This window comes from Stigmatopora argus, chromosome 12 (genome assembly GCF_051989625.1).
Source record: "Stigmatopora argus isolate UIUO_Sarg chromosome 12, RoL_Sarg_1.0, whole genome shotgun sequence".
NCBI classification, from domain to species: Eukaryota; Metazoa; Chordata; class Actinopteri; order Syngnathiformes; family Syngnathidae; genus Stigmatopora; species Stigmatopora argus.
This window is the reverse complement of record NC_135398.1, coordinates 5,176,852-5,201,986: the sequence shown is the minus strand read 5'-3', so window position 1 is coordinate 5,201,986 and position 25,135 is coordinate 5,176,852. Positions and strand designations below refer to the sequence as shown.

The 25,135-nt window shown below is 39.0% G+C and overlaps 2 protein-coding genes and 4 long non-coding RNA genes across 9 annotated transcripts in view; 1 reads left to right on the top strand and 5 right to left on the bottom strand.

The window, feature by feature from the left end:
* The first annotated feature begins 812 nt into the window (after positions 1-812).
* On the top strand, positions 813-5,184 carry LOC144086329 (uncharacterized). 2 transcript variants are annotated; one of them, XR_013304413.1, is made up of 5 exons: positions 813-1,043; positions 2,262-2,330; positions 2,497-2,599; positions 2,962-3,039; positions 4,566-5,184. It is a non-coding gene; the product is annotated as an uncharacterized LOC144086329 (long non-coding RNA). The 2 variants fall into 2 exon arrangements; XR_013304412.1 differs by lacking the exon at positions 4,566-5,184 and having other exon boundaries at positions 2,962-3,892.
* LOC144086332 (uncharacterized) lies at positions 2,213-3,892 on the bottom strand. Its single transcript, XR_013304416.1, has 2 exons — positions 3,634-3,892; positions 2,213-3,442 (listed from the first exon to the last, which is right to left on the bottom strand). It is a non-coding gene; the product is annotated as an uncharacterized LOC144086332 (long non-coding RNA).
* Positions 4,175-7,559, bottom strand: LOC144086330 (uncharacterized). Its single transcript, XR_013304414.1, has 4 exons — positions 7,129-7,559; positions 6,549-6,763; positions 4,729-4,872; positions 4,175-4,665 (listed from the first exon to the last, which is right to left on the bottom strand). It is a non-coding gene; the product is annotated as an uncharacterized LOC144086330 (long non-coding RNA).
* Positions 7,560-8,007: 448 nt separating this feature from the next.
* On the bottom strand, positions 8,008-10,290 carry kiaa0040 (KIAA0040 ortholog). The gene has a single exon (XM_077616242.1). The coding sequence runs from the start codon at positions 10,061-10,063 to the stop codon at positions 9,737-9,739; it is 327 nt and encodes a 108-aa protein (XP_077472368.1). The 5' UTR covers positions 10,064-10,290; the 3' UTR covers positions 8,008-9,736.
* Positions 10,291-10,295: 5 nt separating this feature from the next.
* On the bottom strand, positions 10,296-15,473 carry LOC144086331 (uncharacterized). The gene is made up of 3 exons (XR_013304415.1): positions 14,443-15,473; positions 13,768-13,811; positions 10,296-10,313 (listed from the first exon to the last, which is right to left on the bottom strand). It is a non-coding gene; the product is annotated as an uncharacterized LOC144086331 (long non-coding RNA).
* Positions 15,474-21,939: 6,466 nt separating this feature from the next.
* tnr (tenascin R (restrictin, janusin)) overlaps positions 21,940-25,135 on the bottom strand; it is a 132,647-nt gene continuing 129,451 nt past the window's right edge. For all 3 annotated transcript variants that reach the window (XM_077616238.1, XM_077616239.1, XM_077616237.1), the window contains one exon: positions 21,940-25,075. In XM_077616238.1, coding sequence (XP_077472364.1) covers positions 24,956-25,075 — 120 coding nt within the window. In that variant the 3' untranslated portion in view covers positions 21,940-24,955. The remainder of the gene's footprint in view (positions 25,076-25,135) is intronic.

The window sequence follows — 25,135 nt, the reverse complement described above, 5'->3', positions numbered from 1 at the left end:
AGTGTGGTTCGATTCCTGGTGTGGTGTCATTTTCCCTTAAATAGAGACGACCGTGTGTAGTCAAGGGTTTACAAAAACGCCAAGGTAAGGTGTGGCCACTTCATGGTGTAGAGGTTTGTTCACCTGACTGCCATGTAGACAGTTGGGGTTCAAATCCTAGTTGGGAATCATTTTTCCCTTAAATAAAAACAACCATGTGTAGTCAAGACCTTCCAATAATCCCAAGATAAAGTGTGGCCACTTCATGGCGTAGAGGTTCGTTCCCCTGACTGCCAAGCGGGCAGATGTGGTTCGAATCCCGGTTGGGAAACATTTTCCCTTGATATTTCTATATATGTGTAGTCAAGACATTCCAATAATGACCAAATAAAGTGTGTCTACTTCATGGCGTAGAGGTTTGTTCCCCTGACTGCCATGTGGGCAGGTGTGGTTCGAATCCCGGTTGGGAAACATTTTCCCTTGATATTTCTATATATGTGTAGTCAAGACTTTCCAATAATGACCAAATAAAGTGTGTCTACTTCATAGTGCAGAGGTTTGTTCACCTGACTGCAATGTGGGCAGCTGGGGTTCAATCCCAGTGTTGTTTGACTGATCACTACACTATGTAGTTCAGTATGTTTTTTCATTAAAATAAAGACTTAGTTCATTATACACAACTGTGTATGATGACAATAAAGGCTTTTGATTTGATATAAAGGCGTAGCATCCCATAAGACTAGGCTTTCATTTCAAACTATTATAAATAAATAAAATTAAAAAAAAGTCGAGGGCGTTCCCTGAATTGACGTCACATTGGTGACCCGGAAGTGAAACGGACCGGAAGTGATAATGGAAAAAACGGTTTTGGTTGACCTGCATGCTTTGTTTTGTTTGTAAACGTCTTTTCAGGTTTTTAATCACATGATCTAAAGTTCTAAACGGCCTAATTTGGGTCAGCTCCAACCAAAACACGTTTGTTAAAGGACATGAACAGAATTCCACCAAGAAGTTGTTGTTTTTTACGTTGGCTGATATTTGTGTACTCGACGCATGCCGAAAAGGTAAGAAATGCTCCCGTTTTCTACATTGCAAGCTTCTATGAAGATATAGTTCCACTTGCAGTCATAATATCTCCAAATCGAATTGCGTTTAGTGTTTTTTAATCGTTTCAAAGATCGCACAAGGATAGAAAAGAAGACGGCTCAATGATGACTTTTCCAATTCGAAATTCCTTTATAGACCATTTGTCTTAAAACGAAAATCTTAACACTCTCTCCAGTAATATTGGTCATATCTGACGACTTGATTTATTTGTTTATTTTTGGTAATGACCATGTATATATATATAGTAAGGCTTTTTTTCTTTAAAAATACGACATAGTATAGTAAGGCTTTTTTTCTTTTAAAAAACGACATAGTATAGTAAGGCTTTTTTCTTTAAAAAAACGATATAGTATAGTAAGGCTTTCTTGAATAAAAACGACCATGTATAGAAAGGCTTTTTAAAAATAAAAAACGACCATGTATACCACATGTGCCAAACTGCCGGCCCGGGGGCCAAATCTGGCCCGCCGCATCATTTTGTGTGGCCCGGGAAAGTAAATCATGAGTGCTGACTTTCTGTTTTAGCATCAAATTAAAATGAAGAGTATAGATGTATATTAAATTTCCTGATTTTCCCCCTCTTAAAACAATAATTGTATTTTTTTAATCATTTTTTCTGTTTTTAGTTCAAAAATCATTTTGTAAAATCTAAAAATATATATAAAAAAAGGTAAAATAAACATTGTTTTAGATCTATAAAAAACTGAATATTCAGGGATTTTAATCCAGTTCTTTTAATCCATTTATAAAAAGTCTATCTAAGTTTATCTAAAATGGTCCGGCCAACATGAAATCGAGTTGACGTTAACGTGTCCCGCGGACCAACTGGAGTCTGACACGCCTGATGTATAGTAAGGCTTTTTTCGTAAAAAACGACATAGTATAGTAAGGCTTTTTTTCTCCTTAAAACAACATAGTATAGTAAGGCTTTTTTTTAGTTAAAAAAAAAACGACATAGTATAGTAAGGCTTTTATTCTTAAAAACGACATAGTATAGTAAGGCTTTTTTTAGTAAAAAAAAAAACAACAGTAAAGTAAGGCTTTTATTCTTAAAAATGACATTGTTTAGTAAGGCTTTTATTTCTTACAAAACAACATAGTATAGTAAGGCTTTTTTTCTTTAAAAAAAAACGACATAGTATAGTAAGGCTTTTTTCTTGTGGTCTCTCTGACAGGATGGAGTAGGTTTGGGACCAGCTTGCGGATGAAGCGCCGCCCCGACCGGTCGCCTTCGTATTGGCTCGGTATGTGATGTCTCGCTTTGTTGCAGCGATCATAGTGCGTGTGCATAGCCACATCCCCTTCCAAAAAACTCTTTAGAATGAAAAAAAAATTCTTATAAATAAAAGTAAAGGTCACATAATAGAACAAGAGATTCTTGGCTGTCAACTTTTAATTTTATTTTTTCAGATTCGTGACAAAGGCAAAAATGGTTGACTTGTGGGATGGACAGTCTTCCAACGAAAAGGTTTCCCAAACCGTGGAGAGGGAGGACACCTGAAGACAAAAAAAAGTAAGTTTAAAAGACATTCATGTTGCTGTGCAGAAAATATTTGTTTTCTTGTTTTTCTTACTCACCTGCGGATGTAGGTGAGGTAGGATGTCGATTTCACCGGGTGGCTAACGCAGGAGGAATTCTAGCTTTCTTTTAAAATGCCAGAATTGTCAAGAGTGGAAGACCTTTTGGCCCACAAAACGAGACTTGAGTACAGTCACACATTCTTGACCATTTTGTGACATTTTGAGACTTTTGTCTTGCTGGACACTGGACCTTAAAGCAGTCCAAAAAAGACTTTAACTAAATGTCAGCCAAGACATTTCAGACTAGCCTTTTTATTTGCACAGAATCATCACTTTTTTTTTTTTCAAATTCAGGCTTATTCTTGGTCTCTATCAAACTGGATCCCGTTTCCACCGCACGCAGGATTTCTTCATTTTTCCCCAAAAAATGAGGTATAGTGCCCACTTAGCATACAAAAGTTGCATGGATTGATTCCCACATCCTTCAAGTTCTCACTCCAGCTCAAACGGATACTTGGCCTCGATAGTAGAGCACCAACTTACTATACAAAAGGTAATGGGCCGGATTCCCCGCCTCCTCCAACTTGTCACTTTTCAGGTCAAATAAAAACCGAATGGGCAGGACTGTACTCTTTAGGGAGGTGGCTTATACACTTAGTCAAATTACTCGAGCACCCTCTTACCGAAAATACTTAGCCGGTCAAAGTTTAGTGGGTGTGTGGGTGGTCCCCTTGGCGCACACAGTGGAGTATGCGCCTACCACCGAGTGGAGGCTGGTTCGCGTCCCGCAGACGTACTCTTGGTGCCTCTCCCCGCCTTCGGCGGGGAGAGACACCTGCGACAAAAGACTAATTACCTTTTACTAAAAAATACTTTAAACATTAAATTTTACATTGAATCATTACATCAAAATGAGTTTAAAAAAAAACTAAGACACTGGCCACCCAAAAAGCTTTATTGGACAGGACCATGCTGAGTAGGGAGGCGGCTTGCACACTTAGCCAAATTACTCGAGCACCCTCTTACTGAAAATACTTAGCCGGTCAAAGTTTAGTGGGTGTGTGGGTGGGCCCCTTGGCGCACACAGTGGAGTATGCGCCTACCGCCGAGTGGAGGCTGGTTCGCGTCCCGCAGACGTACTCTTGGTGCCTCTCCCCGCCTTCGGCGGGGAGAGGCACCTGCGACATAAGACTAATTACCTTTTACTAAAAAAAGCTTTAAAAATTAAATTTTACATTTAATCATTACATCAAAATTTGTTAAAATAATTGGCCTAAAAAAATCAAGACATCCGCCTTCGGCGGGGAGAGGCACCTGCGACATAAGACTAATTACCTTTTACTAAAAAAAGCTTTAAAAATTAAATTTTACATTTAATCATTACATCAAAATTTGTTAAAATAATTGGCCTAAAAAAATCAAGACATCCGCCTTCGGCGGGGAGAGGCACCTGCGACATAAGACTAATTACCTTTTACTAAAAAAAGCTTTAAAAATTAAATTTTACATTTAATCATTACATCAAAATTTGTTAAAATAATTGGCCTAAAAAAATCAAGACATTGGCTATTAGCTAGGATTTCAAGTAAGCCACCCAAACACTTTTATTGGTCCGAAATACGTTTGCGTCGCGCCGGCAACAAAACGCAATCGACAGTCCCAATCATTTTCAACTGGACCGCATGGTGACGTTGTTCTGCCAGTCGCCCTCGTCCACATCCACGTCCGCCAAGCAGGGTTCAGCCGAATGACGGGGACACAGCTCAAACCCACGGCTGTCACAGGGTGAGGCAAGCAGGCCTTGACTTGTCGGTCGGTCGGCTGCACCCCGTTCTTCTCCTCTTCCACGTTGTCCAATGCATCTTTCATGACACAAAAACAATTATTTCTCAACACTGCCCAAGATGACAACATTTTTGTCCTACGACACTAATAACAATTTATCAATTAATTTACAGTGGCGACACGGTTTTCAACCTGGCATGACGAAGGCGGTAGCGACATGCATCTGTCCCAACTGGTCCTGTGGCCGGTCAGCGAGCTCTTCCCGACTGGACGCTGTGAATGAAATAAAGATCACGTGACCAGAGTTATGATGTTGACGACGACAATCGGACTTACAGATCAGTGAGGATTTGCCATCTGGCAAAGTCGTCCGCCTGCATCTGAGGGGGCCGTCCAAAAGCATGACCATGTCAGCCTCCGCTCACTGGGGCGCCGGAGACTCCTGGATGAAGGCGCAATCCGGGGTGCGCCGGTACGAGTCTGTCAACAAACAAGGCAAAGCGTGAACTTGTGGGGAACTTTTCCTCCATGCTGTAACTTACATTCAACAAATATCTTGTACGTACACGAGCCTTGTGAGGATGAACCAGAAGCCAAGATTCATTCATTAAGTAAACAATAAAGTCAAATGACTTATTCCTCAAATGCCACACAATGCAGGTTTTTGTAATTTTAAAGAAAATAGCCTTACAATACATGTTTTTTTTTTAAAGAAAATGCTTTACTATACATGGTTGTTAAGAAATAAGCCTTACTATACTGTTTTTTTTAAATAAATAAGGCCTTGTTATACATTGTGTCATTTTTTGCAAAAAAAGCCTTACTATACTATGTCGTTTTTTAAAGAAAAAAGCCTTACTATACTATGTCGTTTTTTAAAGAAAAAAGCCTTACTATACTATGTCGTTTTTTTAAGAAAAAACCCTTACTATACTATGTCGTTTTTCAAGAAAAAAAGCCTTACTATACTGTGTCGTTTTTCAAGAAAAAAAAGCCTTACTATATATACTATGTCGTTTTTTCAGAAAATATGCCTTACTATATATGGTCATTTTTTAAGAAAATATGCCTTACTATACATGGTCATTTTTTTAAGAAAAAAAGCCTTACTATACATGGTAATTTTTTAAGAAAAAAAGCCTTACAATACATGGTCATTTTTTTAAAGAAATAAACCTTACTATACTATTTTGAAAGCCGTACTATACTATGTCGTTTTTTAAAAAGAAAAGGCCTTACTATACTATGTCGTTTTTTTTTTTTAAGAAAAAAGCCTTACTATACATGGTTGTTTTTTTAAGAAAAAAGCCTTACTATACATGGTTGGTTTTTTTTTAAGAAAAAAGCCTTACTATACATGGTTGTTTTTTTAAGAAAAAAGCCTTACTATATATAGTGGGTCATTTTTTACCAAAAAAAGCCTTACTATATATACTGTCGTTTTTGATGAAAAAAGCCTTGCTATACATGGTCGTATTTTAAATTTAAAAAAGCCTTACTATACTATGTCATTAAAAAAAAAAAAAAAGCCTTACTATACATGGTCGTATTTTAAGAAAAAAAGCCTTACTATACTATGACGAAAAAAGTCTTGCTATATACTATGTCGTTTTTTAAAGAAAAAAGCCTTACTATACTATGTCGTTTTTAAAGAAAAAAGCCTAACTATATATACTATGTCGTTTTTTACGAAAAAAAGCCTTACTATATATACTGTCATTTTTTTACGAAAAAAGCCATACTATACATGGTCGTGTTTTTAAGAAAAAAGCCTTACTATATATACTATGTCGTTTTTGACGAAAAGCCTTGCTATATATGGTCGGTTTTTTTTTAAAGCCTTACTATACATGGTCATTTTTAAAAAAGCCTTACTATACTATGTCGTTTTTTTTTTTAAAAGCCTTACTATACATGGTCATTTAAAAAAAGCCTTACTATATATACTATGTCATTTTTTACGAAAAAAAAGCCTTACTATATATACTATGTCGTTTTTGACGAAAAGCCTTTTTTTTTTTAAGCCTTACTATACATAGTCATTTAAAAAAAGCCTCACTATACTATGTCAGGTTTTTTTAAAGCCTTACTATACATGGTCATTTTTAAAAAAGCCTTACATACATGGTCGTTTTGGAGAGAAAAAAAAGCCTTACTATACATGGAGGGTTCGAATCCAGGTCAGCCCTCCTGTGTGGAGTTCTTCCCAGGCCTGCATGGGTTTTCTCCAGGTACTCCTGTTTCCTCCCACATTTCAAAGGCTGTAGGCTGGTTGCACACTAGGTGAGCGTGAATGGTTGTCCGTCTCCTCCGGCACCGGTTCAGGGTGTCCCGAAGTCAACTGGGATAGGCTCAGGCACCCTCCGCGACCCTTGTGAGCACAAAGCGGTTCAGAGAATGAATGAACAATCAAAGTTGGTCTCATTTCATCAGGCGATCAAGTTAGGTGACGCTTGTTCGGTTCTCACGGACCGCCATTATGCTTTGTGAAATTCACCTGCTGTTAAAATCGGCGTTTCAAAATGCAATCAATAAGATTTCATGTCAAAATAGCTCAGTAGTACGTATCACTCGTCCGTCGTCCGTCTTTTTTTAGGATGGGCAACACCGTCAATAGACAAAATACGAATTCTAGCTCTCGTGCAAACCTTTAAAAGTTCATAATGGACGGGACAGAAGTCCCTTCGTGTGTTTCCTCGAGTGAGCGAATGTATTAGTCACAAAAAGTCCACTTACAAATAAGCCTTGTTAGAGTTCAGTCGCTTGTTTCCTTTTTCGGTTTCCTCTTCTATCGACTTTTGCATTCTTTTTTCTTTGAATTATGCTTGATCTGTGACCTAAAGACGGTCTTTGTCGACAATTAAGCAACTCGTGTCGTTGGTATACGGCATGGCGCAAATGAAAAAAGCCGCAGATAGGCTCAACACACGGTCACCGTCGCACGTCGATTACGTCAGGTGCTGTGCTCCAATACGATTTCGTCTGAGTTCTCTGGGATATTTCTATATTAATACGTCACTGGCGGCCATCTTTTGTGTGTCCCCTTAGGGGCCCAAATCAGCCCTTTGCTATGTGGCATTGGGTCGACTCGCTGGTTGACATTATATAACGGCGACAACGCTTGATGAATTCATCATCAAATCATTTAATATACCCCCCATTTAATATACCCCCCATTTAATATACCCCCCATTTAATATACCCCACATTTAATATACCCCCATCTAATAAACCCCCATATATTCAATGGGGGGTATATTAAATACCCCCCATTTAATATACCTCCCATATAATATACCCCCATATATTAAATGAGGGGGTATATTAAATGGGGGGTATATTAGATACGCCCATTTAATATACTCCCCTATTAGTGCCATAAACAATGTGTCTCAAATCCTCAGATCCTCACCAGGGTCACAAGGGGTGCTGGAGCCTATCCCAGCTGATTGCTTAGGATGGAATGTGGGAGAAAGAAAAAAAACACAAATACTACAAATTTAAAAATAAAACATTACCTGTACAGATTTTAGGATGCTGACAAGTGGTGTCACACAGAAGATTTAAAACCACCAATTAACCCAAATATTGATTTCATAACCGCCACTTTTAAGATTAAGATTTCCCATTTTTATTCATACTATGTACATTTATTTTGAAATCAGGCAAATTCCAAAGTCAAGCATTTTGAGTGTTTGCCAAGTCATCAAGTAAGAATGCTATCTGACATTTGGGGGATAGAAAAAAAAAAGTCTTTCCACCCACTGTGACTTCCAAATGACTTTAAAAAGAATGGTTTCCGCCATTGTTAGGCTTATTTTTCTGCCAGAGTAAACACAAAGAGGGGAAAAAGATAGGTTGGACTTCCTAAAATAAAGACCTAACCCATGCACACACAGACCCTATTTATCTTTTTATATGTAAATAATGGGAAGAGTGAGTGTCTGCCTGAGTCACTGAGGTTGACGCATACGCGTGGGCTTGGATTGAGCTATTTTTTTCCATGAGTGTCCGCGGCTTTAATAAGGGAGTGTTTGTTTTAACTGAAGGAGCGCTTCAAGGAAAGAGCAAAGGGGAAAAAGAAATATAAAGGAACAGAAAATCTTTAACTGAGGCTCAGAAACAAATAAAAAATACAAATGATTTTCTGCATCCTCTATTTTTTTGCCCTTCCAGCCCAAAGTTTAGCACTTGTTTTGCAATTGCACCTATTTCTAACATAATGAGCACTTGTGGATTTGTGACTCATTTGGTAATTACCCCAAAAAAGGCAAGAAAATAAAACGTTCTCTTATAGTGCATTTGTTTTCAAACTAATCCAATTTTCATCCGATTTAAATCAGATTACAAACATGACTCTTGAACTAAATTGTGTAAGAAACATTTTTGGGCTGCAGGGGTCTCCCATCTGAAGTTGTCACTAAAGACCTTTGTGTTCTCCAACAATGGAAGGAAACTTATAAGTATTTGTTTAAATGGGACACACCTTCATTTTTAAGGTAACAGAATGCATAGCTATATATTTATTTTTACAAAGCTACCGTTGGGTTGGATATTTTTCGAGAGTTTAGCAGTGACATGAGTTCAATTCAGATGATCACTCATGCTCAAAAAGACAAAGTAATGTTAGTTTTTCATTGCTGAGGGGAAAGAATAAATTACTTTTAAGCATTCTTAGCTTGATACTAAATGCCGGTTTCAGCTTTTCTATTCTTGAACCCTAACTATTTTGTTGATGTCCTTAAAACATGAGGTAATAGTTGGATATGCTTAAAAGCATAGTACACTTTAAAAAGTTTGAGGAGATGTAAGTGAGCTGACATTTTCAAAATAGCCAAAGACCAAAACCGGCAATGACAGCGCCAAAATTGTGATTTGAATTCCTGAGCCAAACATCAAGTGTAATTTCTCTTCTTTTCTTCCAAAGCAAGACGTCATATATTGCTTGCGACACCTAGGTCAGGTTACAACAAGCCTTGAAAACTGGCATGCAGAGTCAAATCCCACTTTTCAATGGAAAGAGGACCAAAGGACCTCCCATTTTTTAAAAAAAAAGCGCCACATGCCACAATACAGCAGCAAAGTGCTACATGAAGCTCCTCAATGCACTCCATCTTCATTCCTCTGCATAAACATGCCGCCAAACAGCGGCAAATCAACACTTAATAATTTGAGCGCAAAGAAAAACAACTTGGAAATGTCTGCTATGTCTGCTGAGCTTCTAAATGTCTGTACCACAAATGTTGTAAACATAGCGCACGGCGAACACAAAATCCCAGCAGTTTTGGCACTGGGTTTACAGTTCTCCAGTCTTTTCAGTCTCTGGATCAATGAAAATGACTTCCTACTCCATCGGCAGGGTGACCAGATCAGGCATCATTTGTCCCGTCTTGACCGAAATCCACAAGTCGTCGTTATTGGCCGAGTTTTTCTTCCTTTTCTTGGATGCGTTGGCACATCCTCCCGCTCGATGGCAACAGCAGCAGCTGTTTGCATGGCGACAGCAGCAACAGTGGCAGCAAACGACCAGCGTGGTGATGAGGACAATGAGAGGAAGTGTGAGAAGGACCACCAGACACACCGTGTTGTAGACCCCCTGGTTGTGTTTGGTCGCTACAAAGTTCCAAAGATGGTCGAAGAAATTGCGGATGCTGTCTGTTGTCCCATCCATAGCTTCAAGGCGAAATGTTATAAGCCTACTTTAGGTTCAGATGGCTTGCAGGACATCCGATTTTCTGATCCCATGCGGCAGTTTTACAGCTTGTTCGGAGTTTCATTTTCCAGGTTGAAACATTATTTCTTAAAGCGGATGCCGTGAAAAATGGAATGCAAAAGAAATGAGATTCAGTCCCAAACTGTAATGAGCGTAATCTTGCAGGGCAGTGCTTGTTGTCTTCACATTTCCTTAATTTACTGGATACCTGAAAACAAATCACAAAAAACAGAAAGAAATTAGGATTATTTGAAATATTCAATCTGGTAAAATGCAGTGGCTCCCTTTTTGTCTGCTTGGATTTGATTGGGTTGTAATTGAGCTGTTCCTGAAACGGTGCTGAAATGAATAGGCATGGAAAAATGATTTAGCGGATTCAAATTTTCACATTTGAATAAAAGGAGAAAAGAATTGTTTCGAATAACTCCTAAAACTACTTTTCTGTGAAATTGCGCATTTGTTTTTGTTTTGGTTGTTCTGGAAATAGACCGCAAATGAGCAATCATTTCAACTGCAAAGCCTAAGGGGGAAAAAAAGCCATCTTGGTAGTGTGTGAACGCTTTTCTCATTACTTTGCCATTAACAGCTGACATTTGCGAGCGAAAAATCTATCAGTAAAGTTTTGTGATTGCCTATAGAAGCCACAAAATGGTAGAAAAACTTTTGTTTGAAAGGAAATCCTCAATTCACTACTACGGACATACTTCGAAGGTGTGCTCCTGTCACCCTTTTTCCTATTTTGTTGCTTTCCTTGTGTCAAATATTTTATAATTATGAATTCTTCATTCATACCCACAGAGGGGTCATTGAGGATTCAGAGCAGACGTCCATGAAGGACCCTCAAAGGAATATTAAAGGCCAGAGACGGGCAGATTGGGTCGGATTTGCATAGGGAGGAATGGCACATTGGCATCTGAGTGAGAGATTCAGTGAAGCAATGTTGGTGAGAGTCCCGCTGGGAAGGAAATCTAACAAGAGCGTTGGGAGGAGAATCAAAGTGGATGCAATAAACGGCGTGCAGCGTGTGAATACACCAGATACAATAGAAGAGCAAATAAAAGCTTTTACTGGGCCATATTTCAGAAAATTGACTTTTGGTGGGATGCCATTAGTAGTTGGTTCTTCGCAACAACAACCCACGGAAAAAGATATTTAAACATTTTTTTAAGTCTGTCCGGTTCAACTGCTTTGACGTGCATATTGGGGAATCTGAATGACTTAGAAATTTTTTACCGTCTAAAACACGTGTCAAAGTGGCGGCCCGGGGGCCAAATCGGGCCCGCCGCATCATTTTGTGTGGCCCGGGAAAGTAAATCATGAGTGCCGACTTCCTGTTTTAGGATCAAATTAAAATGAAGAGTATAGATGTATATTAAATTTCCTGTTTTTCCCCCTTTTAAATCAATAATTGTAATTTTTTAATCATTTTTTTCCATGTTTTTAGTTCAAAAATCATTTTGTAAAATCTAAAAATATATATAAAAAAAGCTAAAATAAACATTGTTTTAGATCTATTAAAAAAACTGAATATTCAGGGCCTTTAATCCAGTTCTTTTAATGCATTTATGAAAAAAAATCTAAATACTATATCTAAAATGGTCCGGACCAAATGAAATCAGGAACCAACCCGAGTCTGACACCCCTGGTCTAAAATAAGAGAATAGTTCCATCATGCGGAGAGGAGACAGCCCTAATAACCTTTAAAAGACAAAAAGGGAAGACAGGACAGATCAGAATATGACAAGACATGGCAGGTGTGCGAAGTGGAAATCTATTTTGTTCAAACCATCATGGTTGATACTTTGAAAACACCATAGCCGAGTCACTTTTATCTCATGCATCATTGTTCTCACTGTCCCAGTAGCATGAGTTCTGTCGCACAAAGAATGTGATAAGCAATTCAACAACAACAAAAAAACCAATGTGTTACAATGAATTACTTTGAAGCTGCTCCTCAAGACTGGGGTCACCTTGAGTTTTTTTTTTACTATAGGCCCCCTATCACTGCTTGTTTTCCCAGAAAGGGAGGAAAGCTTTTTTTTTGTCTCTCATTGGTCGGCAGAAAGCAAGGGAGAAGACACCTGCGTGACAAGCAGAAGCACATTTGGCATAACCGCTGTTGCGCTTCTCATATGTGAAATTGCTTTACCGGCAGGCAGAGCCATCCACTTCCCCCTTCACACCCTCCTCCAGTCATTTTCTCAACAGGAAATGAAGCTCTTATAGCTGCTGCTTAGCTATTGCCAGTAAGGAGGCGATCGCAATCAACAGTGTTATGTGACAAACGATAAAGACACCTTTGGTTTTGTTATACGATGGCCTTGAATTAAAATATAAACAACACCATTGATTCCCTCCTCATGGTGCCATTGCTGCATGTGTACTTCCAAGCAACAATAAAAATAATGTAAATATTGACTTGCTGTCAAACCGTCCATTACTGATGGATAATGCTCCTGCTAGTAAGAAACTCTCAAATAATTGAAGTGTAAAGACAATTTACTTGAGAAAAAAAAAGTTTCGGAAACGCTTGGACAGTTTAAAACAAGGGTGTCAGACTCGGGTTGGTTCGCGGGCCGCGTTAACGTCAACTCGATTTCATTATTTTAGATATAATATTTAGATTTTTTTTATAAATGGATTAAAAGAACTGTATTTAAAGCCCTGAATATTCAGTTTTTTATAGATCTAAAACAATGTTTATATTAGCTTTTTTTATATATATTTTTAGATTTTACAAAATGATTTTTGAACGAAAAACACAGAAAAAAATGATTAAAAAATTACAATTATTGATTTAAAAGGGGGGAAATCAGGAAATGTAATATACATCTATACTCTTCATTTTAATTTGATCCTAAAACAGAAAGTCGCCACTCATGATTTACTTTCCCGGGCCACACAAAATGATGCGGCGGGCCAGATTTGGCCCCCGGGCCGCCACTTTGACACATGTGGTTTAAAAGGTCACAGACATGTTCTTAAAATAAACAGGAACTATTTCCCATTGTAAAAACAAAGAAGTAATACTAAAAGTTAAATAGTAAGTTGCGTAGTATAACTAAGGAGAGCCCAAGGACAAAACAAATTTAAATTACTGCTACTTTAATATAGTAAAAGCAAAACAGGGGGGTTTAAAAACGACATGTTTTTCAATATAAGACATTTTTTAGCCAACGGCTGTTGTGACATTCCGAGACTGTCTGCTTGCCTGGTAGACTTTCTCATGACATTGTGCTCTCAAAGGAGGATTTTTTTTTTTAGTCCAACGAAAGCCAACTGACGGGGCCCACAAAAGCAGGAAGGACTGAGAAACATGATTATTATGATTGCATCGGGGGCTGCTTTTTAAGGGGCACGTGTGACCTAAAAGAGCAGAAGTGGTGACAGAAGGCATGGCAGGAATTTTTAATGATTGCCCCGGAGCACAGAACACACCGCTAGCAATTTTTTGGACTGTTTGTTTGGGGATATTAGTCGCAAATAATTGATTCAATGTTTACAAGTTTTCAAAAATGTTTTAAAGTTACAATTTGTCAAGGTCAAAAGCAGTAAACTCTTAATGACCTCTGTGTTTGTTTGAACAACAGAATAGAGAAAAACAGTTACGAAAAAACTGAAAACCGAAGGGGTAGTAATGGAAATGTAACAGAATTACTCACGTTTATTTCCTGGACAAGTCAAACTTTTCTCTTGGTTGTCGTTGCTAGGCAGAAATAAGAGGATTCCATTAGTACTTAAATATTAGTCACTTAAAAAGCATTTGCACTCATATTTGAAAGATTACTGTACTGATATTTTATGTGAAAGTTGGGTTTAAACCTAAAAAAAGGACATGGGTAGATCGAAATGGTTGTTTTAAACACCATTTTACTATTTTTCTCCATCATACAGTGACTTTTTAACGTCTTGTATACATACATATGGTTATTTGAGCATTGTCATTTTGCACTAACTGACAAACACCCTTGCCACAGTTTATCATTCTGGGATTTAGCAGATCCAGATCCACCTTTCAATCCATCAGTTTCTTCCAGATACATCCACTCAAACAAATTTTCAGCATGCTTTACACCTACCCATCCCACTTCCTTAAAAAATAATCAAAAAATGTTAAATTCAGTGTCTTTTCTACACTACATTTCATTTTCACTGCGACACGTGCGCTCTCATCTGTCACCTATGTCCAACTTTAACACGCTGAACTTTCTTAATTATCATACAAGTGTAAAAAGACATGAACGAATGTCCCAAATACAAGCAACCAGAGGAAAGTCAACTTCTTCAACTTTTTATCATGAAAGTTATCAACAAGAACCCTTTCAAAAAGACATTACCTGAAGTCCAGGTGTCAGGGTCAGGTCTGGCCTCCTCCTGGAACTAATGGAAGTTGCTCTGTCTGTTTGAGGCATCGGTTGGTGCTCTTCTTTTTGTCCCCCTCACACACATACACACAGACATCATGACCAGACTTCACTTTCTGTTCCTGTTTGCTCTTCTAGCCTGGCCCCCCACCCTCCAACAATCTCCTCCTCCTCCTCGCTCTAAGTGTGTGTTTGTGAGTTATCGTCACGACGTCACTGTACCCTGCCCACTTTGTGTAAGAATGGACCCTCTGTCTGTGCATGCTTGTGTGTTTCCTGCACGGATTCTTGCGGCGCTTTTTACTGTACTCACACACGGGCGCCGGGTGACGTCGCGCCGAGTGGAAGCGTAAGGCCTCGTAAAGTATGTCCACACACACCCACGCAAAAACAGTCATTTTGGGGCCTGTCTTCAGCACAATGAGGCTTCCTTATTGTTAACAAACGACTCCGCTCCCCGCGTCTAAAAGGGGAACAAACGCGGGAAGCCAAAGATGTGAAAGTATGCGAGTGCTCTACCAGGTGAGAGACTTGCAGTGCGTTGCGTGGTGGTGTGTATACACACACTCACACACACACACACACACACCACACTTACAGTGGGCCGCCTGTGGCATTGTGGTTAATTCTTTTTCTGGCCCAGTCAAGCAAAAGAGGCTTTTTCATTCAATGTTTTGAAAAGGAGAGAGAGGGAAGGCGTGATGGTAACTAGAGCAGCATGATAAAAGTGAACGCGCACCTCGATACCGTTTCAAACAACTAATGCCGTTTTATAAGCCTTATTTTGTAACACTGTGCATTTCAACATTATTCTTTTCCGATCGATACCATTATAGCCTAACATAAAAATCAATGAGTGTAAAAATCAACAGCCAGGAATTACAATCTGCAGTCAAATATTTGTTTCCCGATATTATATTGAATTTGAACTTTACCAAAGTTAGTATTGTAATGCGCAATTCGTATGTGGATCATATGGTAGCCACTATGTCTATATTGGTGTTGTGCCAAAATTTCTAACCCATTTAAAAGCTGTGATTACCGACTAATTTCGTTTTTTTACTGTTCGGGCCATCAGAATCGGTTGTGCTGAACCACGTAATGTAGATTATATTTTACCAATAGACTATTTAATTGACCAAGACTTCAAATTCATCCAGAAATGGTCAATTTGGTAACCTTTAATGATGAGGAGATGATACTATCCTCTGGTTGGTCAGAGCAAAATTTTATTAGTGGCATTAGGGTGTGAATTATCTTAATTGTGTTCAATCTGAAAAGTTTTCAGTTTATTGTCGACTTCTGGTTTTGGTCAAACTCAGCATTTTGAAATCTAATGCTTGTTATTTTTTTCACATTCCAGATAAACTTTGTGTTTTCTTAATTGCACTTTAAAACCATCGTCTGATCTAAATGTATTCCTGCAAATTATACTATGCAATTATATGTTGTCCCCTCTTCCTATGTGGCCACAAATGTAAAAATCCCAATAATGATTGCCTCATGTTACAGCGAGTACCAGCCAGCCAGGCGGGAACATTCATGCTGTACAATGTATATTAAAAAAAATCCCCTGCAGCAAAGTATGCAATCACTGCTGTGAAATGAATATACAGTCGTGTGATTTTCATATAAAGTACTGTAAACAAGAATTTCCATCGTGCTGCCCGATCATTCATCAGTGTTTGCTGGAGGTGACTGGACAGTGACGGGTGCAGACACCAGCTGGGATATTGCACCACTGTGCGCACCCAGCGTGTTGCAGTGTACGCGTGCCATTTGGCCAAGATAGCTGCAACACACCTGCAAACATGATGAGGCTCGTCTCATCAATTTTCATGAAGCCGTGTTGCCTCCAAGCTATGCGCAAACACACAAAATGAGTCAGGGGGTAAAAGTGTTTTTTTAATTCGTTTAAGCAAAAGGGGGCCAAATTATAACTCTCATTTCGAAACCGATTCGACTCCTATTTCTGTTACAGGCCACAAATCCAACTTGCAACTGAACAAAATATAATTTGTAGTAGTAGCTATATTAAGGTACACTACGCTACCTTGATTGGTCCCAATTTAAGTGACAAGCAAGTGTGTGCTACAGCACCCTACAGACTGAAGTTGTGCACGCATGCATTCTCCCGGATACATAAACTACAGGCAACACAGGCACCAATAAATCCACAATAACAATGTTAGGGCTTGCATACCCCAGTTTGAGAGTGTCTGCACCATTGTACTAAAAAGGACATTGTGTATGCGCGTGTTGTGTCTAAGCCCCCACTTCATCCGATACACACACTTTGCACTTTTACATCCTTTAGCAGGCTGTCAACTGATAATAGAGACATACTCAATTCATTAAGAGAGCACCTGGACATGTTCAGATCATTAATGGCGCCAATGCGGGAAAATAGAGCGCACATTTGAAGGTGTCACATTTTATTTGTTGGAAACGGTACTCGGACGTTTCGTCGAAAGACGTTTGGTCGACCGGACGTATGGTGGACCGGACGTTTGGTAGAACGGACGTTTGGTAGAACAGACATTTGGTAGAACGGACGTTTGGTCGCCGGGTTGTTACTGTTGAAACCAGCTCTCAAAATTATAATCATGAGAGAGATAGTGACTTTAATATCTAAATATCTAATATCAAAATATCAACAGTAAACTCTATCATAATTTGACAGCGAGCGAACCCGGTGACCAAACGTCCGGTCGACCAAACGTCCGGTCGACCAAACGTCCGGTCGACCAAACGTCCGGTCGACCAAACGTCCGGTCGACCAAACGTCCGGTCGACCAAACGTCCGGTCGACCAAACGTCCGGTCGACCAAACGTCCGGTCGACCAAACGTCCGGTCGACCAAACGTCCGGTCGACCAAACGTCCGGTCGACCAAACGTCCGGTCGACCAAACGTCCGGTCGACCAAACGTCCGGTCGACCAAACGTCCGGGGACCAAACGTCTTTCGACGAAACGTCCGGTCACGGTTGGAAACGGACATGTTACGCTGCATGTTTTCCCCAATTTCAGCAAACTGGCCTTGCGATCTTGTTGTTGTTTAGTAATTGCATGGTTTGAAAATGGGCTAGCTCATCTGCCTCACTGCCAGAAGTTCTGTGTTTGAGTCTCAGATTCAAGTTCAAATGTTCTACCTGTACGTAGATGGCTTTTTTGTGGATTCCATTTGACATTTATTCGCTACCAGCCCTGCCCGAATTGAAATTCATAGCATTCACACGAATAGACGTCTATGATCGTTACCAGCACTAAAAGAGTGAAAGAAATTAAATTGGATGGTTGTCAACTGCATATGGGCACCGTGGTTGGAAATAGAAAAAACAGCTACCACTAAACTGGAGTGTGTCTGTGGTTTTTTTTTCTTTCAGTTATGAAGTCACTATTATTGGCACTCAGACAAAATGGGCAAAATGTACAGCATGCATTTCTCATGGAAATCTCACACTATTTATATTGCACTGGCTTGAATCATGGTGGGCGAAACCGTTGAAAAGAAACAGTCATGATAAGCAACGAATGGAAAGCCAAGTCAGGCGGTGCCCAAAATGTATTTCAGATTACTGGCGCACAGTTTGTACCATGCAAAAATGATTTTTATAGTGACATTGTGCCATAAATATTCATCTATTAATGCCCTTGCTTCCCCCGCCTAGAGCAGCATTGAGTTGGGTGTTTTTTAAAGGAAAAAAATGGTGCTGAGAACATGAATGTGACCAAACCCGTACAAGGAAAGCCCGCTGTTGTTATCAAAGTGGCACAAGAGCTTTACAATCTTAGAGTTTCTTCCGTGACAACATTTTTACGTTTTGCATCTTTTTAACTGAAGCAAAGTTAAAAAGTTCCACTTTAGCCTCTCACAATCCCAATTTGAAGCATGAATGCACATAATTATTAGCAAAGCATTATTTATCAGTCTCATTAAAGGTGGCGAAAGTTGAAAAATTGACTTTTTAATTGCATGTACACAAATAAGACTAAAGTGCCTGTCCACCCACCAAGTGTGAAATTAAACAACCAAGCAACTCTGGATTTACCAAAAATCCCATCCACTTAAAAGCAACGGCTACTCTTGCAAATCGGTAAGCAGAGCTGAGTTATTAACTGCAAAAGACTATTGAGAGACAAATCATTAAAAACAGGAAACAAGAGGAGTCGCCTTAATATCTTGAGGAAACATAATTTTTGCTTGGTGTTTCCTATGTATCGCCACATTTTCAAAAGAATAACTAGAGGCAGTCTCGTGACCTTGCGTTTGGTCTGGTCTATCTCTCTGTCTTTTTCTTCTTCATTAACGTAAAGAATCGTAGAGGATAACAACTATTGCCTGAAGTGTTCCCAGCTTAGGTTTTAGTGGCCCAAGACATTTACACTTGGATTGCTGGAGTTTTCGAAGCATCCGTGTGGGCTGACACATCATTAAAGTGGTCCCACAAAGACGATGTCGCCGAGGAGGCTTATTGAGAACGACGCCAAAAACCTTTCAGCCGTTCAAAACAATCTTCCTCTAACAAAAAGTCAATTACTATGAAAGAAGCTTTGCCATTTCACGCTGTTCTATACACTTGATCACTGTTTTGTTTGGCATTATTTTTCTTCTTTTATTCCTCTCTTTTATGGGTTCAATTTAAAGAAGGACCTCCAATGGAAAAGGGACTTTTTAATCATGCCTGCCCACTCAGGAAGTCATTCGCATCCAGACTTTTTTTAGGCAGAACCGCAAAATATTGCCAGACATTTTCAAGCATTTGGAATGATCTCACCTAGAGTTTACGGGTTCGATTCCCAGCCCTGCTGTCATCTAAGTGCCCGTGAGCAAAATACTGAACCTCACATTCCTCCCGATGGCGTTGGTGAGTGACGATATTGTGTCAAGGCACCTTTAGTGCCGTTAATGTGGAAAGGAAATACAAGTATAACTCCACTTACACTATCGTACTAGTGTGATTCTTCCGCTTTACTTCCTCTGACAGTTAACAAGGTAGAAAGTAAAATACAGATAATCTCACTGGAGTCCAAAAATGAGTCCTCTGGGTTGCATTAGTGTAGATTGTAAAGTACTCAGAGGGACCAAAATAGACCCCCATTGTAGGCTTGTTGGTAACATTGTAACGTTGTTTCCAGCCATTGTTTGGAAGCAGCATGCATGTGATGGAAATTGCTTCTCTAGGCCTTAGTTGCACTCTCACTAATAAAGACATCCAAGGAAAACATCCCCCCACTGTGGCGCATTCATGGCCATGGATGGTGTGTTCGTTTGGAAAGGCGATTGGTAGCACTGCATTTTATTTTTCAAGTATAGAAGAAAATATGATTTCAACTCAGATCTTCCTACAGCCTTCCTGCAGCATTGCACTTCAAATGTGACTTTACCTTCATTTTTTTGTTTTTGAAACAGTCCCTGGTCGTCAAGGTGAGTGTGTTCCAAACGCTGTGTGTTAAAAAAACGTAATGTTTTTTTTTTGGTGGATCTTTCACCTGATCCAGCACAGGACTTAAATAGCCCAGGTGGCAAATACCACCTTGGCCTGTTCACTCACGCAAAGTCATATACAAAAAAAACATGGAATACCATTCGTGTCAAAAAAAGATGCCGACAAATTTTCTGACACAAATCATCTTGCAGAAAGATGCGAGGGGAAAAAAACTATCTGCTACAATGTCAGAAAGTTTATCCTACAGGATTTTGTGCAAAATTCAAGACATCGCAATTTAAAATCCAAGGAATTTAAGGCCATCCAGTAAAAAATTTGAAGCTTTTTTAGGCTTTTGCAACTTTTGAACCTTTCAGTGCCATTAACCATAATAAATTATATGGATATTATGTGGATCTTTTCATTCTTCGGCTATAAAAATTAAATGAGGTTGCACTGGGGAATTAAGTTCCCTCACTTGCCGCCTTACCTCCTAGTTTAAATCTATTGGACGCCTGTTGCTGTCAAAGGCAAACAATGAGTTACAACCTAGTAGCTTGATAATCAAATAAAAAAACAAAATGAAAAGCATCACTTGCTGATGTACATATCTTCTTACAGCAGATAAAGTTCCCAAAAATCAAATTTCTTACCTGCACCGACATCCCGCGGCCTTCGTGCACCTTTGCCCACTCCATCCGCATCCAATAAACATCAGCGCGCTCCCCAAATCAGCCAATGCCTTTCCAGCACCTGAACAGAGTCAAGCTGAACACAAGGTAGTCTATTTGTGTTCCACCCACTTCTTCTTCACATGCCCGCCGGGCCCCGTTAACTCGCCACGTTCACTCATACGTGCAATCGCTCGCTCGTGCAGCTTTAAATTCGCCCGGGGCCCGTCGTTTTTTTCCCCATCCATCCTGAGTGCTAGAAAGCAGACATTTAACACACCATTCGTCATCTTTTAAAACTTCAAATCCTAGGACGATCTGGATTCTTTTTTTTACTTCACTCCTTGTTACAAGGACTTTTACTGAGAAGACTAGCGATTATGGGTTTGAATTATTTGTCGTCATGTTTTACGGGCACCGGGGGGTCTGAGACCCTGACTGGTTGGCCAGCAAATCGCAGGAAAGACAGCAACCTTTAGCAAGTAAACACTTCCCCATTTTTGTAACTACGGGGAATACAGAATAGAAGGACGTCATTTTAGACAAAAGTTCCATCTTTGCTTCTTAAATGGCATGTTTTAAAGGTTTCATTTACTTTTAGTCAAATCGGTTTCTTCCCTCAGTCTTGATATTACTGGATTGTTAAAAAGTTCCCCCTTTTTTTGCGTTTCTTAAATGGCATGTTTTAAAGGTTTCATTTACTTTGAGTCAAATCGGTTTCTTCTGTCACTTTTGGTATTACTGGATTGTTAAAAAGTTCCCCTTTTTTTGCATCGCTCTGTACTTACCCGTCTTAGACTTTAGAGGTCAATTTGCGGATTTGGGTCTAAAACCTAGTGTGTGTGTGTAGGTAATATTTCCAGGAGAGACGTTCAATGAAGTGGAACTGATGAATGGTATTTTCAGAGGAATAATGATGACTGAAGTCACAGTGTGAGTGCGTGTACATGTGACTCATTCACTTCTGCTTTAGCTTGACTGCGCTGACCTTTCCTTCGAGTGTGTTCTCCCTAAAAGCACACACGAGCTGATTAGTCACCAGCTTGTATCTGCTGACCTGACACTTGCATGCATAATTAGCAGATCATTTGAATACAAGGTGATTAAAGAGTGAATTTCTAAAACTGCTGATTCCAGGGCTCTGTGTTATGTAATAATAATAATAATAAAAGAACATCCCACTGCACTGTGGTACTCATGTGCGGGAAACTGAACAACAGGCAAAACGGGCACCTATAAGTCCGTAATTAATCCGCCCTAATAATTAATAAATAAATAATCGAGCTCAAAACTCACTGTTCACAAGATCAACAGCAATAACGTCAGAGATGTACACTTCAATATTTTATCAGCTAAATGAGAGCAAGAAATTGACTATTTGAATATTTTATTAATATGTAGAAAATGTATTAAAAAAGGAACTATATAGTACACGTTTGTCAAACTAAAGCTAAAATTGAACAGCAAGGGTATCCAACAACAAATCCCAGCATTTACCACATCAGCTATTTTTCCCTTTTTTTTGACAGTCAACAGTACACATCGTCAAACTTTTACATTAACATGGCGACATTTCAAATTCGCGCAAGGTACAGTGTTAAACTAACAGTGCAAACGTCCAGTAAATTGTTGCTGACGGAGATTATTTAAAATAAAAAAAACATTTAACACTCACCTGAAAAATCAATGGAGCAGCAATTTTCTTGTCATTGCAAAAGCAGAATAAAAGAAAAAAAAATAACGGTTGAGTGGTAAAGTAAAAGATGCCTTGTTAAAGGAGAAATTTATAGTGTTAAATTCTTCCGCCAAATATATGTTTGTATCCTAAACGAGAGCAAAAGAACTGAGATTACTGTAACTACCTGGTGGTTAAATTGGTAAAATACTTTTTAGAAACTCATAAAGGTCAAATGAAATGATGTCTGACATGAACGTAAATCCCTCATAATTCAAAAAACATCTATTTTTGCCACAAACACAGCCAGAGACAGACTTTCTAAGTGGTCAATGTAATAAGAACGCACAAGATTGCCTACTCTACTGGAGATCACTATAGAAAATGACGTATGAAGGAAGCTCACATAAAAGAATCCTGGAAAATGTCCCTGGGTGAAATCATTGAAATGATGTCAGAATATCAACTACTTAAGCAAGCGACTTTAACCCAGATAAGAAAATGTGATCATGCAGTGTTGTCAGTAAGAGTGGAAATCTCTCAAAAGGAATGTTTTGACGTTAGTCTGCTTCTAAAAGAGGAGAGTATCAAATAGATGAGATATCTTGTCTACATGAGTATGAAATGAATGTTTGAGTGCAGTCAGTGCCGGCAGCGCACGTAACATCAAAATTGGATTTTTTTTTTCCAGGCCAAAAAAGATGCGCTTTCGTTGACAGTATGGGGCCAGGTTGCTTATTTAAAAGAGGACACTTTATGTAGAACTGACTTTAAATGCTTTGATACATAGTGACAACCAGGTAATTATTTTGTGAGCAACCTATTTTTGAACATTTGTCTGAAAGCCATTTTCTGACCCATTTCGACATCCCGTTTTTTTCCCAGATTGAGACCGTCCAAACTCTCGATTTTGTGTCATAATTCATGTTTAGCAAATTTAGCGCTTCCAACGCCTTATAACGCCAAAGTGAAAACTCTAGCATGTTTGACTCGTGACCGGACGTTTCGTTGATGGATGCTTCGTCCCCGGACGTCTCGTCGAACGGACGTTTCGCCGAACGGATATTTCGTCGAATGGACGTTTCGCCGAACGGACGTTTCGTCGAACGGACATTTCCGTCGACGAAGTGTCCGTCGACGAAATGTCTGGGTACCGTTTGACTTACTTTTGACACTTTCAAGTGTTGTACGATTTCAAAATTTGCAAGCAAGAGACCACTAACCAACTTTCAAATGTTACACATTAATTGAAACATTCTTCAAATGATTGAGTTTCGAATTAGTTCAACAAAAACAAACAAATAAACAAAATGAACGGTTTGTGAGCAAATGTGTCCATGCCATCCCGAACAAAATCGGACCGCCATTATTAAATACATGTAATGTTGGCTGGCTGGCTGACTTCCTTATTTTCACAAATGTTAATTAACATGGGTCGCATCTTTGGTATTCAAACCATTACTACAGCAAGGTACAATACTCATGTACTAATCTGCTTGAAACTATACTAAAAAATGAAGTAAAATAAATGAACAAAAAAAATCTATTAATAATGAACACAAATGTAATATAGTATACCAGTTAGACATAAATAACAGATAATAATGAAGCTGCACTGCGTTGTAAATATTAATGTCCAACTTGAATCTTCCTGTTTTCGGTGGCCTCTTTTACACAGAATCCAGCAAAGATGACCTTCTAAAATATGTTTTGTCAACTTATAAAAAAAATTTTAGTTATATATCCTTGCTCATATATAAATGCCAATGATTTACTATATTGACAAGCACAGCAATGAAATGCTCTTTCTTAATTAATCTGGTTATTTGCTTGTTATTCAGAAAACGAAAAAGAGTGAATTAAAAAACAATTGAGTGATTTAAAATGTGAACACCTTAAGCTCTTATTTTACCGCAATTAGACGCATTTTGTGTTCTTACCGAATATAGAGAAAAGCCAACCTGGAAATAATCGTGTGTAAAAGAGGCTTATCGTGTGTACGTGGATCTAATAATGAAAAAGGCATCAAAATAAATGTGATGAACCTTTAGCACAATATCAGTTATAAAAATATATATATATATCTTACAGTAAGGGCCTTGATAGTTGTTAAAAGTGTTACCGTTAATCCTTGCTATTGTTTTTTTGTTTGGGTTTTGTTTTTTACCGAAAAAGAGAAGAATTGTCATTCAAAGAGTTGAATAAATTACATACAGTGTCTTTATCTCCTGGGAGGAAGGACGGCAGGGAAAGACGACGGCTCTACTTGGATACGAGGCACGTACAAACAAGTCGCACGATGTTTTGTTGGATGCCCGCTGATCTATTCAGGTTGCCGGTAGGCTTAATTTTACAAATTGAATTGTCGTAAGAGCTTTAGAAATGTCTGTAGCAAATTTCTTTTCCATTTAAATTTAGTATCTGGCAGTCAAAAACGAATGATTTATTACAAAAATATTGGGTCTGATTCATTCAAAATGTTCTATTTTGAAACTAAACCTGAAGGGGATTTTTTTTTAAAAATAGAATAAATGAATTGTGGTGTTTTCTGCTTCTAATTATCAATTGCCGGTTTAAACTGGAAGTGCTACAGAGGTTGTTGTCATTGAAATGTTTGCTTTCAGCGACGCTCGCGGCGATACATCAACAAAACAGTCGTCCAAACTCAATTTGTCTCTGCCTCTCAGCTGTGAGGTGGCTCAGAGGGTTGCTCATACGGGCACCGACCGCCTCCTCTTGCTACTGATGCTACGGAAGTTGAATGGCCTCATCTTCATCTCCACAAAGGGGATGGAGAACTCATGTCCTTTCCAGTGGTACCAGTTAATCCCCTGCGAGAGCAAGTAAAAAGGGATTTTACCGGGATGCCTGATTTTGTGAGTTCTGTGCAT